Source organism: Salarias fasciatus, chromosome 23 (assembly GCF_902148845.1).
Source record: "Salarias fasciatus chromosome 23, fSalaFa1.1, whole genome shotgun sequence".
Classification (NCBI taxonomy): domain Eukaryota; kingdom Metazoa; phylum Chordata; class Actinopteri; order Blenniiformes; family Blenniidae; genus Salarias; species Salarias fasciatus.
Genome location: NC_043766.1, coordinates 10,891,939 through 10,906,936, shown reverse-complemented (window position 1 = coordinate 10,906,936; position 14,998 = coordinate 10,891,939). Strand labels below are relative to the sequence as shown.

The 14,998-nt window shown below is 41.0% G+C and overlaps 1 protein-coding gene across 2 annotated transcripts in view; it reads right to left on the bottom strand.

Annotated features, from left to right (window-relative positions):
- Window positions 1–14,998, bottom strand: part of rnf13 (ring finger protein 13) — a 47,351-nt gene that overhangs the window by 16,879 nt on the left and 15,474 nt on the right. For both annotated transcript variants that reach the window (XM_030082408.1, XM_030082409.1), the window contains exon 4: window positions 13,515–13,637. In XM_030082408.1, the coding sequence (XP_029938268.1) occupies window positions 13,515–13,637 (123 nt within the window). The remainder of the gene's footprint in view (window positions 1–13,514; window positions 13,638–14,998) is intronic.

The following is a 14,998-nucleotide window of genomic DNA, read 5'->3' as shown; positions in this document are numbered from 1 at the left end:
GTTATCGACAGTTAAAGTTATATTGGAAAAATATGCAGAAGGCGTCATTAATTATAGAAGTTTTCACATTATTGCAGCCATAAAACTCGAAATGAATCCTGGATTTGAAATTATGATTTCAGTCATTGAGATTCAAAGCGTTTAACTTGAACTAAGATGTAACCCTGAATTATACAAAATAAATAGATTTAGTCCAATATAGTGCCAATAAAAACACATGGATAAATTTAATCGAATTAAAGCAATCATTTGCTCCATTTAAGTAAAAAGAACGGTGGGATCAACAATTTCTTGGCCAGTCAAGACATCTCAGGTTTGTATTCTCTTGGAGTCACTGCTAACCAAGTCCCTAGGGAAGCACTGACGTTAATTATAAGCCAGAACATGTGCCACCCTCCGGTGGTCAATTAACACCTATCTCCAGACTGAGACTGGGAACGATGGGAGGCTGTTTGGGACCGTGGCACAACCGACACAAGGCGAGACAACCAGTTGGGTCTGGGTCACCCTGCCAAATATAGGAAAGCTCTGAGACAAAAGTGAGGAGACGCTCAGATTAACCTCACCATTAGATGTGTGCGTATTCGTGCGTTGTGTGTGTTTCTGCTCCGAAGCTCCGCCAGGCCTCTTTACACAAGCATTGTGCTCTCACTGTGATGCAAGGAAATCCACTTAGGACGTGTATGTGCGTGCATTGTGGCCTGTGCGGACGCTCACACTGAACAGCTATGTCTTTTGTCCGTCCCTTGTCATTGTAATTTTATGCACAAGCATACGAGAAGCTGTGTGTATGGCAGCCCCAGCATTGTGGCCCCATGTGCTCGCCTGTGAGGGTGTATTGTGTGGAGGTATCAATGGCTACTGTGTGCGTCTCAAGGCAGCCCGTCTGTATAAATGACACATGCGAGATACTGGGTCTGGTGTGTGTGTGTGTGTGTGTGTGTGTGTGTGTGTGTGTGTGTGTGTGTGTGTGTGTGTGTGTGTGTGTGTGTGTGTGCGTGCGCATACAAAGTAAAGTTTGAAAGAGTATGGATTTTGTTTTTTTAAAGCTTTGAAAAAAATTTAAAAGTCAACCCATCGTCCCAACCAACACTGGAATACACAGCCAAATGCACGCCCTTGCAGATGCAACATTGGATTGCACACAAATAACTCGAAAACAGAGAAGCTAGCAAAGGTAGTTCAGACTAAAGCCACACACAGCCGACGCTAAATACGCAGACAGATACTGAGGTAGCCTTCTGTCAATCTTCTGCGTTCACAGCATACATAATGTGGTTCGCTTTGAAGTAACACCACCGGTCACCTGCAGGGGCAGTCTAGAACAGTCTAGGTCATATGCCACCAGCAAAAGGACCAAAGACGACAATGTAGGAATGTTGAGGAACGACTGAGTAAGTGTGTACAAACATCTGAATATCGGGATGAAGAAGCCGCTAATGATTCGTGTGAACAGTTTAGAAATGTCTTCATTCTCAAAGTTGAAGACATAAGTATTCCTATTTCTAATCATTAAAAAAAGACATAAGTAACAATTTATCCCTCAGAAAGACATTTCAAATAACAATCTAGATATGAATACTCACTTTAGCAGTTTTGAACTGATGACGAAAAGTTTGGAAAATAAATGTGTGACGTTGCACAGCTAGAAGCAGCCAGCTTTCTGTATCTTAGTCTTGATCTGTATTTGTGAATCCTGAGGCTAAACAAACTGTCAGTGGCACAACACAAGCATGTCTGTGGCCAAGTTGCACTATGGGCAATAGATGTCAGGATTTGACAGGGCTAAAAAAGCTGTGAGCTGATAATGTCATGATATTCCAGGTTCTGCTGCATCACTTTGAGCTGCATTTATCTCCGCCAGGTAGCTGTAAATTAATTTATGCATGTGCAAAAGGTGTCTGCCAGTCCTGTGAACTAAAAGTTAACTTACTTGAAATCTTGTACCAGAAATTGATCCGCAATCTGATGCACAGACAATAAATGGTCCAGAAGAGCGTCACAATTACTGTAATTCCTTGTATGATGTCAAATATGATGGCAGTATGAAGAACATGACGGCACGACCTGATTACAAATACAAAGGCACAGAAAGAACAGTTTGGCGATGATCATTATTAACATCAGGATGCAGTCAGAAGTAGTAAGTTGGTTCTTTCTCTCCTTCTACTAATGACATTTGAACTAATCATGCAGATAAGAAATTGGGCAAAAGAAAGTAGCTTGATAATTGAGAAATTTTATTTATAAAGCAGTAATCAGGCAATAAGAAATTTGGAGCTACACACACACACAGACACACAATGACTTGTTGCCTTACTGCACATGCTATTATAAAACTGCTCATGCCTAGCGAGTACTAAGCATGAGCTCTTCAGTTTGGCGGTGACATCTTCTGCTACAGTCTAACTGAGGAGCCATGTTGGCTCCGTGCTCTCTGGATGCCAGCGTGTGCTGTGGTCTGTCTGACTGGGATCTGAAGAGGAATTTAACCTCTGCTGCTGGCTCAACCCTTCTGTTTGCAATGGCACAGATTAAGAAAATCAAGACATTCCTGAGGCGAAAGAGAGGGAACAAAGCGAGATGTGAAAACCTCCACAAAGTCAATAACGCAAAGGCCCGAGTGCGAACACACGCAAAGAAAATATGATATATCACTATGAAAGACTCTCTGCTGCTGCTTCTACCTGCAACCTGCTCTCCTGCAGCATCAGAACACTGACAACCAACAATGTTAATATTTTACCATTTAACTGCCCCGAACTGCCCCTGTAGGGCGACACAGTCAGATCTAAAACGATCTTCCCTCAAATAATGATGACTTTCCTTCCAAATTACAATTTTTCTTTTTCTTCCATAACGGGCAGCGGATTAAAAACAAAGTGGAAGCATGAAAGGCATCTAATGTTTGTTTTCTCTTCATAGCACCCTGTGGAGTCCTGGCTCAAACTCAGACTTGGCCTGCAGTGCAAACGCACGCACGCATGCACACGCGCGCGCGCACACACACACTGGAGTTTAAACATGGATTTGACCAATCATGGATTTTAAAAGGCAGATTGGACTCGTTTGATTAGCTGTTGTTTCTGGTGGCCGCTCAGTGAATGTAACAAGCTTCAAAAAGGCTTTGTCAAACTGTGCACAAAAGGCCGACATGCACACATGCAATTACTAACAACTGCTTAAAACAAACTCAGTAATTAGCAACTTGTCCAGACATCAACAGTCTGGATCAGCTCACACTTTACTCTGTGTGTGTGTGTGTGTGTGTGAGAGAGAGAGAGAGAGTGAGAGAGAGAGAGAGAGAGAGAGAGAGAGTGTGCGTGCTTTGACAGTAATGAACTAATAAATGATCACTATATAATGAAAATTAAAAAAGTAATTAAAACTAACAGGACATTCATAAATTAAGAGTGTTAAATCACTATGTACGCATGTGACATTGTTTCACTTGAAAAGTGTTAAAAACTGTACAATAACATTTTGCAAATTTATCAACTTCTTAACGTGGTCTTTTGTTCATCCTTACAAATGTGGCATCCCTTTAAAAGAAAACAAATACAGGATTATGCAAAATATAACATTTACTGGAAAGACTCATCAAGAATTTCCAACAAAGCAATAACCTTTATCATTTTGAGTAATATTTCATTACTATTTCAAAAATCTGATTGCAATTGACAGAACAATAAATCTGTCATTACTGTCGATATTCAGTGGGGCAATAAAGTACAATTAAAGTCACAGAATTCTGATTTAACAATTTCCACTGAGCACTGCGTCATCTGGAGGAGTTCACATGTTCTTCATTACAAAGACTGCAACTGGCAGATAAATGAGTAGAACTGTAGATTGTGCCTAGATCAAAACAATTATTTTGGTGAACTGAAAAATTTGGGGAAATGTACTTTCTAATCTGGACATTTTCAATTCTTGCTGCCAAGTGCGCGTGTGCATGAGGTCATGTGTTTTGAGTGCACAGCCTTTGATTTGAATTGACTTAAGGTGTGTTAACCGTGACAGCGGGAGTTGGCTACACTCGGCCAGGCTGAACTCATTTGTTTGGATAGAAAATGAGGAGTGCATGGCACAACAAATCTCTAAATTTAATCTGAGCTGTAGTGCTCAGTCAAGTTAGAAATATTATGTTGAAATAATATTAAGGAAACACTTTTTCTCCTGGTAAACTCAATAACAGCTCACTAGTCTCACTTTTCAGGGAATAAAAGAGCAATTCTACATGAAATGAGCAAAGACAATCTTCGTGACAATGTTAGTTTAAACATGTGTTTTAAGCCAATGGGGAATAACAAAATAAAACAAATTCTGGTTTGTTGTATTTGGACCAAGACAATATAATATACCATTGGTCGTATGTGAAGATGTAGAAAAAAGATTTTCTTTTCTGACATAGTTTTCAGCAAGCAAAACCTTGGCAAGTTTCCAACTATGTGCAGGAAAATATAAATCTTCAGACTTGCAATAGTGCCAAACAAATCAAATTTTTTTCCAAGGATCTCAAATAAGGTATAGGTATATGCTTGATATTCTAAAACTCAGTTGCATTTATCATGTTTTTTTTTTTTCTTTTTAATCTAAAACTAGTGGTAAATACTATTTGGTCACTTCAAAAATTAATACTGTCTTGTCTATGAAGCTTTAGCTGCCTTCTATCAAACATCAGGATCTATTAGAACATAATGTGTAACGTCAGCTAGCATCTTCAATTACTAGGGAATCATGCGCTCGAGTTAGATCTATGTCAATAATTGTTGCATCTCTGCTCTTGTGTTTTTACTTCTAACCAACACAGCACAGCATCCGAGTGCAGTCCTGCAGCTGAAACAGAAGGACTACTACTCCCGTCCTTCATTTCATGTTCTGGTCGTCACACATTCTTCCCCTCTTCAAGTCCCTGTCTTCCAGTTCTAGTTCACTCCTTGGCGTGTGGCGTTCACATGGTTTATAAGACTGTCACGCAGCCTGCTTCAGTCGGCAGTTGGAATTTGCATGAATCAGACTTGACCTCAGCTTTGTGTAAATGAGTTTGTGCAGCGCAACACATTTCAGATCAGTTTCAGTGTCATGGGTCAAACGCAAATCACTTCTTCAGTGAAGCCAATTGGACTCTGCCTCCTTAAAAGATTTAAGAAATATTAGGATTGATGGTTTTAAGCCCATTAACAACGTATTAAGCACTTCCCTTAACTCTCTACTCCCTCTCTTTTTCTCTGCCCACTCTCAAGTTTTCTTCTTGCCCTTCTCTTGCCGCCCTTCCTTCTTTTTTTCTCCTCCCCTCTGAAACTCCCACTTCGATACCCTTGTTACCCTCCTCGTTATATGACCCTAACTGTCTGCTTCCTCAGAATCCCACCCAGCTCGGTCCCTGATATTTCCAGCCTCCCGCCTTTATCTTCTCCCTGAACCACATTCCCATTCAGTTCCTCCGGCTCTTTCACCCTCCTCCTCCTCCTCCTCTCTCTCCGGTGTTTCACTGCACCATGCAGGGCTGGGTTTCAGTTTCAAGGCCCAGTTGGTTCGTTAGATAAAGGGTTCAATAAAACTGCAAATAGCAGGGAGGAGCCAGGAACACTGATAACACGTAATGCACTTCTCAATGTGTGAGAGTGATTCTGTTTGAAGAGCAGGTGTTGTAAAGGCAACTGTAGCACACTGCTTTTCTCAACGTGGCCTGATTCTGCATTAAACTTTAGTTCAATTAAAAGTTGACTTGCATTTGCTGGTGTGGATCCTCTAAAACCATGCAGGTACATACAGGCTGCTGTCTGTGCGTTGTGTGAATTCTGCCATTTGAGTGGTGTGACTACAGAGTGTGTCCAGATGCCAGAGGGAGCAGGATGAACTGTTTGTTGCCACAACAAACTGCGAACACCAGGTCACACAAGACACGATGATTCGCTCTCTCTGTCTCTCTCATGCACAAACACCCACGAGCTAGTCATACATTCAGTCAGGCATAGTCACATACACTGTCATAAGACTGACTGAGCGAGTGCAGGAAGCTCGGTCTGTCCGGATCACAGAGACTGAAGCCTCTGTGTGTGTTTGTGCACATTTTACTCACCTTGTGGAGTTCAGCCAACCTAAAGGTGACTGAAATACTAAACTCTATGAAGCTGTGGTTTTGACTTCACACTGTGATTAAGGGTAGGCTGATGTATTTTGTTGAGAATTTAGAAAGAACCATTGAAAGACAGTAGTTACATGACATGTTAGCTGATCTAATGTACTTTTAGTGAGGCTTCATATTTGTCAAGAAATGAAAAGACTGTCTGAAGTGAAACTACACTGAAAGTAAGATTAAAAGTTAATTTACATGTAGATATGTAAAAGCTTCAGGAACAGACGGGCTAAAAAGTTGCAAGTACTTCCAGGATTGTATCTCTATCTCTGTGTAGACAGCCTGTAACTGTGAGCTCACTGCAGCGCAAACACACTGATCCATGAAAAGTATTTGCTCTAAAGCTCAGGAAGGACACAGGGTTAGGTAAGGGAAATTTACCAGCCACTACAACAAAAGCTGACCAACTCTGACTACCGCTTGTAAAAAAAAAAAAAAAAGTCACAGAAGCGGAGTTTCTCAGCGGACAGATGTTTTTTATAGGCCCTGGTCTGTGACCTCTCCTAAAACATCCACATACTTAAAGATAGGTTTTATTTGTTGAAGATAGGTGGACAGGATCGGGACGGATCAGGCCATACCTCAAGAAAGTTGATGGACTTTAACCCTCGCCTTTTGTTTGCTTCACAAAACACTGGCGGTGACATTGTAAGCCATCAATCCATTCACTTTTTACTGCCCACGGCTAATTTCCACTCAGAGAATGTGGAGTGGAAATGTATTTGAGATATCTACAAGTAAAGCAGAGATTATAATAAATATATACATTAAAAAAAATAGAAGTTTGATGTGCAAAAATTGATAAGAAAGGAATTAACTGAAAATAAAGAACATCATAAGTTTTCATAATCAAGTCAACAGTTTACAATTTTTAGCCATATATTATTATTTTCTTCTTTGCTGTTATCCTGGTAAAGTTGATACACAACCACAAAGGGACAACATCCAAAAAAAAAAAAAAAAAAAAATCACTAAGTAATTAAAATAACAACCTTAAATGGGAATTAAGACAGGTGTGTGTGTGCACATGCGTGAATTGGATTTAGAGCCATTCCAAATAATAACTGGTGGTTAAGGTGCAACACTTTGAAATGAGCCACATCGCTGTTACTATAATTTACAAAATGCACATGAATTACAAAAACTTTTCAAAAAGTCCTACCAGGAAGACAAAAAAACCCAAAGAGTCTTTCACAACGTACCTATGTAGAAATATTTCTGCAGTCAGTTGTGACATATGACATGCAGTAAAGGCCAATGTTTAGTGTCTGAGCCTTTGATAAATACTGGCAGTGAAGTTGTGTGAACTCTCCATTATCTAAAGTTGTGCATTATCCCCTCCAATAACTTTCTCAGATGAATGTTTCCTGTAAATACTAAAGCTCAAGTCAGTATTGTGAGTGTCCAGTGTTAAAGTGAATGTTTCTGGGAAATGTTATCCAACAAAAGAAAGGTTGTGTGAGTGATTTTAATCTCTGCCCTGTCTCAGAGAGCTCACAGTTTCCTAACAGGACAAAAAGCTTTCATGCCAGACTGAATGATTAGTCTGAGCTGCCCTTTGCAAGACAGGTTTTACACTCAGTCATAACTTCAACACATGAATCTGTCTGTTACTCGGCACTGGCTGCTGTTGTGCACAAATTTCATGCAAAAACAGACAGAGGATTAACTCCTCAGACGTTTTGATAACCAATGTACACGTGTGATCAGATAAATGTTTATTTTAGTGCTTTGCAATGAAAAATACTAAATCATAAATATTCACATTTTGTTTTTGTGATTAATTAATACACGAGTAGTTTTCTGAACATTTTTATTCTAAAGGCAGAGTATTATAACCTAAAGTGCAATACCATGTGATTTACCAACAATATCCAAAACAATTATACTGCTTTGATTCCCCCCCCCCCCCCCCCCCCAAACTATTAACTGACTGATTCACTCATTACGTTCTAAACCAAAGTCAAGAACATCAGAAGATCAAACAGTGCACGGCTATTATTATTATTTTTGTTTTGTTAATTAGACATATATTGTCAACTTCATGTCTTCCCGTAAGACTGCACACTGCAGTAAACTGACATTTATTCTGTTAAGAACTGCAGAGGAAAGGAATAATCTGCCCACACTTTAACATACTCATTTCTAAACTTCAGAGCTCTGAATGAAGATGAAATCTTTCTTGTTTTGGACTTCTCTGTCTTTTTGTATCTTTACACTCTTTTTGTTGCCATGTTCACACCTGCACAGGTGTCTGTTCTGTACACTGGCTGGTCAGTTTAGGACCGTCAAACATAGCAGGGGGATGAGGGGGAGGTTTCCTTTCTCACCTAACTCACGTGTATCAATTACATTGAACAGTGTGGGACCTGGAGTATCAATACAGCTAATTTTTTTTGACAAAATGAGGCCAGCAAACACAAAGCGACCCCCATATGTTTTTTTTTTTCCAATAAGGAACGGCAGACAATGGCATTAAAAATGCGGATGCTATTTGAGTGATATCTAAGGCTAGGAAGTCTCGGGGTAAATTAACCCTCCTGGACCCAGGCAAAACCAAGAACCAAGTCTTAATACTTTTTAAATCTTGGTTTATTAATTTTATAAGTACTAATGCACAACAAGCATATTTTAAGGAAAGTCTGGTTTTGATGCACCTTCAGTCACAGAGAAAGAGAATTACTATATTAGTTATTAATAGTTCTAGGCAGAAAAAGCAAAAGCACTGACAGACAGGTGGCGTCATAGAGACTGATGACAGCGAATGGAGGTAAGAAGAGAGGGAGAACAACGTGGTTACACAGAGGTCGACGTATCCGAGCACACGTTACATAACTAGGACATTATGTCTCAATGCATATAGACCTACTGCCTGTGTGTGTGTGTTTGTGTGCACGCGCATGCATGTGTTATTAGAGTCAAACACAGCGACAGACGGTCTGAAAAGGATCCCCCAACAGAAAAAGATAAAGATTTGTGCAAGACAGAGAGGAGAGAGGAGGAAAGGAGTCTAGAGTTTCCTGCCCTCCACACCCACCCACCCCCCACCCAGAAAAGGTCACAGGGGTCAGGTTTGAGTTGCTCCCCCACCATCCAAAAGAATCCCAGCATACAGGAAGTGCAAAACCCCTCGATCTCTGGAGATTTGGTTTCAAAAAGGAGCAGCCACTGAGGAATGCTTTCCTCTCGCTGGCTCACAAAGCGTCAGTATGCCCATGAACATCCCTCACTCCGTCCCCTTCACCCCCCTCCGTCTCACACACTCTCTCTAGACACTCAACCTTCTCACCATCATGTCTTATCGCAACACACACACACACTTTTGCACAGTCTCACACACACATCGATACTCAACCAGGGGAGGTGCCAACACTTAACACAGGGTTAAGTGGATGAGTATGTGCTTTATTGCCCATTACAGCCTGAGATCCATTAAAATTCTGTGCTGCCACTTGTCCGAAGCTAATACCTAAAATGCTACAGCTGCAGGAGGCTCCAGAAAGACAGAGAGAAATTGAGGGCAATGAAACAAAACGACATGCACGTTGGGGGTGACACACACATGCACAGGCACACAAATGCCTCGTCTCAGTCAAGATGGAATCTATTATTCCTTTGTTTCCCTGCAGCTTCTGGAGGGAACTGAGCCTGGCAGAGAAGGAGGAAGGGCGAGAGGAAGGGAGGGAGGAGTATGTGATTGAAGGAGGGAGGGAAGGAGGGAGGGCAGCAAGGTAGACAGCTGCATGCTAGCAACAATGTGAGAGTGTGTGTGCGAGAAATGGAGAGAGAAAGGCAGACAAACGAAAGCCAGAATGAGACAAATACTGGGGGAAAAAAAAATACTGGGAGAGTGATGGAAAGACAGGGAATGCCAAAGGAAAGAAGTGTGTGTCAGAGAGAGAGAGAGAGAAAGAGAAAGAGAGAGAGAGAGAGAGAGAGAGAGAGAGAGAGAGAGAGAGAGAGAGAGAGAGAGAGAGAGAGAGAGAGAGAGAGAGAGAGAGAGAGAGAGAGAGAGAGAGAGAGAGAGAGAGAGAGAAATATTCCCTCCAGCAAGGGTAAAGTTTCCTGCTTCACTGTCAGGCTACTGTTGTCATACAACGCAAAAATGCTCCAATCACAGACTGACCAGAATGATTTCACTTATAACAATCTGTTTCCATTAAAAATATCAATGATTGCAGACACATATAAAGGAAGACGGCCAGCTGGAGAGAGATGACACACTCTGTATGTTGATACAGCAGCTGCATCTTATCACTATGAATATCTTCTTTAAAAAAGCTCTTTTCAGTATAAAGTTACTAAGTGATACAAGCACTACAAATTATAGCGTTAAAGATGACAAGCGTAATGGAAAAGTGTGTAACTACATATGAGGTGATAAAGAGCAAAATGTTTGATTTTGGGTGACACGGAGGCCAAAAGCTCAGATAAAGCAGAATTAATACTGCAGCTGGAAACGGCATATATATTTACAATATGCGCATTTCTTCGAGTGTCTTTCTATGATCTTTATCCCCATTTCAAACTGGTCCATACTGACCAGTTTAAGCCACCATCTTCGTGACTGCCAATGACAGTTTTAAAGAGCAGCATGTGGAAAATAGAGTCAAGCATTCTGGACGATTTATCTTAATTTCTGCTGCAAGAAGAGAAAATACTGGCTTCAAATCGGTTCACTTGCTAAATGAATACATCTACCAGTAAACACCTTGATTTTCACACTACGCCAAAATTATTTTCACTGAAATTGGCACTTTTCAGACAGTGGAGAAGAAGTTGGGCAATTTTTCTCTCTGATAAGGTTGACAGGGGAAAGTCCAAGAAGTGAAGTGGGAGAAATATGAAAAATCAAAGGTTCTCTGCCAGACTCAAACCATGGATGTACAGTTTTGTAACCACAGCAACTGAAGCAACCAAGATTTAATATTTAACCTTTGATGTGTTTGTATGAACCACAAAGTGATGGAAAGGTATTTATCAGTGGTACTGCCTACTGAACTGTAGTTTTGTCACAATGCATCCCCAGATTCACACAGAAATCAAAACCAAATAATTTCACGTCCATGTCAGCGCAATCCTTTCTTTCCTGAGTTATTAAAAAACGAAACATTGCTCAACAACTGGCTTTGTGATGACCTTCACAAAATCTTCACAAGATTGAGATATAGAAGAAAAGAGAAGGTCAGACCACAGTTTTCACAATAAAACAAGCCTACACTATAAACAGAGAGTCTGGAGTATTAAAAGTTCAAGAAGTAAAAGAGCCCTATAACTTGAAAGATTTAATAACTGCAGAGTTTTCTCAGCTTCACTGGCGTCTATAAGAGATGATCATAAAAAACAAACAGGCAACACCTTTCTTGGATCACTTTCACTGTATTAAATCAAATACGGCTGGTGACATGAGGAATGCACAACGATGATGTTCTTTTTAATTGAACAACTGGATGAATGGCTGCTGGAAGATTGTGTATGTATTGTGTTTCTGTCTGTCCGACACACAGCTATGCAGAGTGGAGTCTGGTTACACTCCAGCCCCGAGAACACCTCACTGCCCTGCCTGTCAACATGTCTCTGTGCGTGTGCGTGTGATGCACGAAGGCCTTATAAGGCTATATGTCTGCTCCAGAGTTACATCAGAGTGAAAAAACAGAGCAGGGGGAGAGAGGGAGAGAGAGGGAGAGAGAGAGGGAGAGAAGGAGCACATAAAAAAGCCGGAAAAAGGACCAAACAGGAAATGTGAGTATGAATGACTAAAGGACCAACCTAGGGGAGCAAAACAAGGGAGGAAAAGGGGATGGATAACCTACTATTAAACGAAAAAGAAAAAGAAAGAGTGTACTAAAGAGATGGAAAGATGCAGAACAAAGATGCCAAGAAGTTGCAAGCCTTCCTCTCGTTCACCTCATTACTCATCACTGCTCTCACTCTCTTAATCCTCTCTTTTCTGCCCCGACTGCCTCACTTCTTCCATTTGCTCACTTTTACTCTGAATTATGAGCAACAGGAGGTTTAGTCTCGTGCATGACTTTGCATTTACGATTAAACTACTGGAGTGTGATTTCTGTAAAAGGTCAGCTTTTTAAATGCAAAAGTGCAGGGAAAAAAGTTTAAGCATCTTGCCACAAATTTAAAGTGTTTGTGCTCACAGGGAAACACTGATGAGCTGGTGGATTACATTTGTTGAATGTTCAGAATGTCTGTATGCGAAGAGGAAATCTTATCACTAAAATTACAGTAACATGAATTCATGAAGACGTTGCTACAAAAAAAAATCAATTATTAAAAAAAAAAAAGTATGCATGTACTTCAAAGCTGTCAATGACCTTGATTAACCCTCCCCAACTCCAGCTCACTGTGCACTCACTTTGACAGACTCAATTAGTGCACATGTTTACTCACAATAAAAGATGAAATGAATAAAAATTAGTCTCAGCTGTAGAAATGTCCTGGTCACCGTGACATTAAAGGATTCCCATTTACGAGAACGTTTTCTCACAGGCAAGCCAGCACACAACAGCTTCCACTAGATTATTTAGTATCTTTCATGATGCAAGTAACATTTACTGCACTGGGGAGCAGAGGGAAGCAATCACATAATGATAATTCTGGCTTCTTTTTCAACTGACCCACTGATCCTATGAACCCAACTTATCAACATTAGGGTCAGCTGGGGGTGGAGCCTCCACTCATTAACACAGGGCACAACATAGGCTCGACATAGGACAAGTCATTGACTCCATTACCCACACAAACGCTCACATCAACAGCCAATTAAGAGTCCCCGATTACCCTAACAAGCACTTGATGACCTGTGAGAGGACACTCATTGGGGAAAAAAAACGCATCAGGATGCAAATACCACAGTGAAAAGCCCTGTGTCAGTCTTACAAAGCAAACATGTTTTAAACAACTGGTTCTGTCAGCATTTTGATCTTCAGCGCTGTGCATGACTACGATCGCACAGTGCAGACTCTCAAAACATGCATCAGTCACCAACAGCCTTTAACTGTTTCTGCTGAGCAGAAGTTACTCCACATAACACTTTGCTTATTAGTCAAATAGAGCATTTAGACCTCATGCGTGCAGCGTCAGGCACAACACCACAGCAATGGAAGGAAGTGAAAGAGCAACAGTATCATGGGAAGGATGCCAATGCAGGAAATGGTGTTTACAAAAATGGCTACTTCCTGTTTTTCATCCCAGAAAGGCTGACCCAAGAGTTCAAGTAAAAGCTAAATCGGAAATTTACACACACTTCACCTCCATAACCACCAGAAACTTTTATTTAATGTGGAGAAGCTGATCTTCAAATGAGAGAACTTCATTCTGTTGAATTATGTATAAATCACAGATATTGACATTTTACCTTGATGTCAAAGTTGCACTCAAATCGCTTGATGATGACGATGAAGGCGCCCGTCAGGTTGTCCCTCGGGGGAGGTTCAATGGGCTCGCATGCATTTTCTGGTCGAGCGCCAATCAGGAAGCCCTGTGAGGGTGACACGAAAACACATGACTGGACAGAAAGACCCTTTCCACACATACATCTTAACGAATGACAGTCCTGTAGAAGTCAAGCAAGTTTCACTTTACACGCCCCATTAAATGTTGAACATTCACTGAAAGGAAATATTCATGAAAGACCGTAAAGAGTTGTTAGAGTGTGGTCTTCACCAAGGGTCCACCTCAACAAGCTGGAGTCTGGTTTTGTGCAAGATTTTACTGCAACCTCCTAAACACTCTGTTTAGAGGAAAATGCTTGTTGGAGGAAAAGGGGTCAATAAAGACCCATTTAATCACACCACCATTTCATGTTGATTCACAACTGACGAAATTTTTTTCATATTACTGTCTGACCTCAACAATTAAGCTAAAGGAGCAAAACATAAAGAAGAATGATTCTTTTTTTGTTTTGTGTTACCTGTAAAACCCTTTGTGAGCAAATGAAAGCTCTCAACCTGATGCAATCGCACTGTTTTCTCACATTTTAGGGAGGCTGTGTACTGTGAACAACTCTGGAAACTGCGGATTTAAATCACTAGATCCAATCTCAGCAACACCGATCTCTCATCACCTATCTTACTCCCAAATTGGCAACATCCATCACAACAACCACAGATGAAAAATATACTCGGAGGACGCGGACACACACTCTCTCACACACTCTCTCACACACACACACACACACACACACACACACACACACACACACACACACACACACACACACACACACACAAGACAAACTGCTGAAACAGTTCCTGCAGTCCCAGATGTAACACTGGCTAGACACACATCCATTTAACATAGCAACATTTGCGTAATCAATACAGACAACAGTCAACTGAATTTCAAAGTCAATACTCTGGTCTTCTTTTCTTTTTCTCCATGCTGGTTCCCATCTTGGTCACAGTCTCTGAAGTGAGTGACGAGGAGATGATAGTGAGAAGAGGACAGAGAGGTAGGCTGACAAAGTGATTTGGCAAAGGACGCAAATATGAAGGCTATCGGGGATTATGATACATGGAATTAAAGAGGACAATCAAAAAACAATAGGAGAGTGAATATGAAGAGAATTAGAGAGAACAGTTAAGGAATTATGAGAGACGCAACTAACAACACGGAGAGGATGAGACATCAGCTGCTCTCATTCAAATGTAACTAACACCACTGTGTATGTGTGTGTGTGTGTGTGTGTGTGTGTGTGTGTGTGTGTCAGAGCTGGGTGGCAGACAGGAAGCACGAGCTGCTGTGGGACTTAGGGAGTTTGCTGCCACTTTCATCCCCCTTCTCTATGCCACAAAGCCAGAGCTTTATAAAACCAGGCCAATAAATCAAAAACTGTCAGCA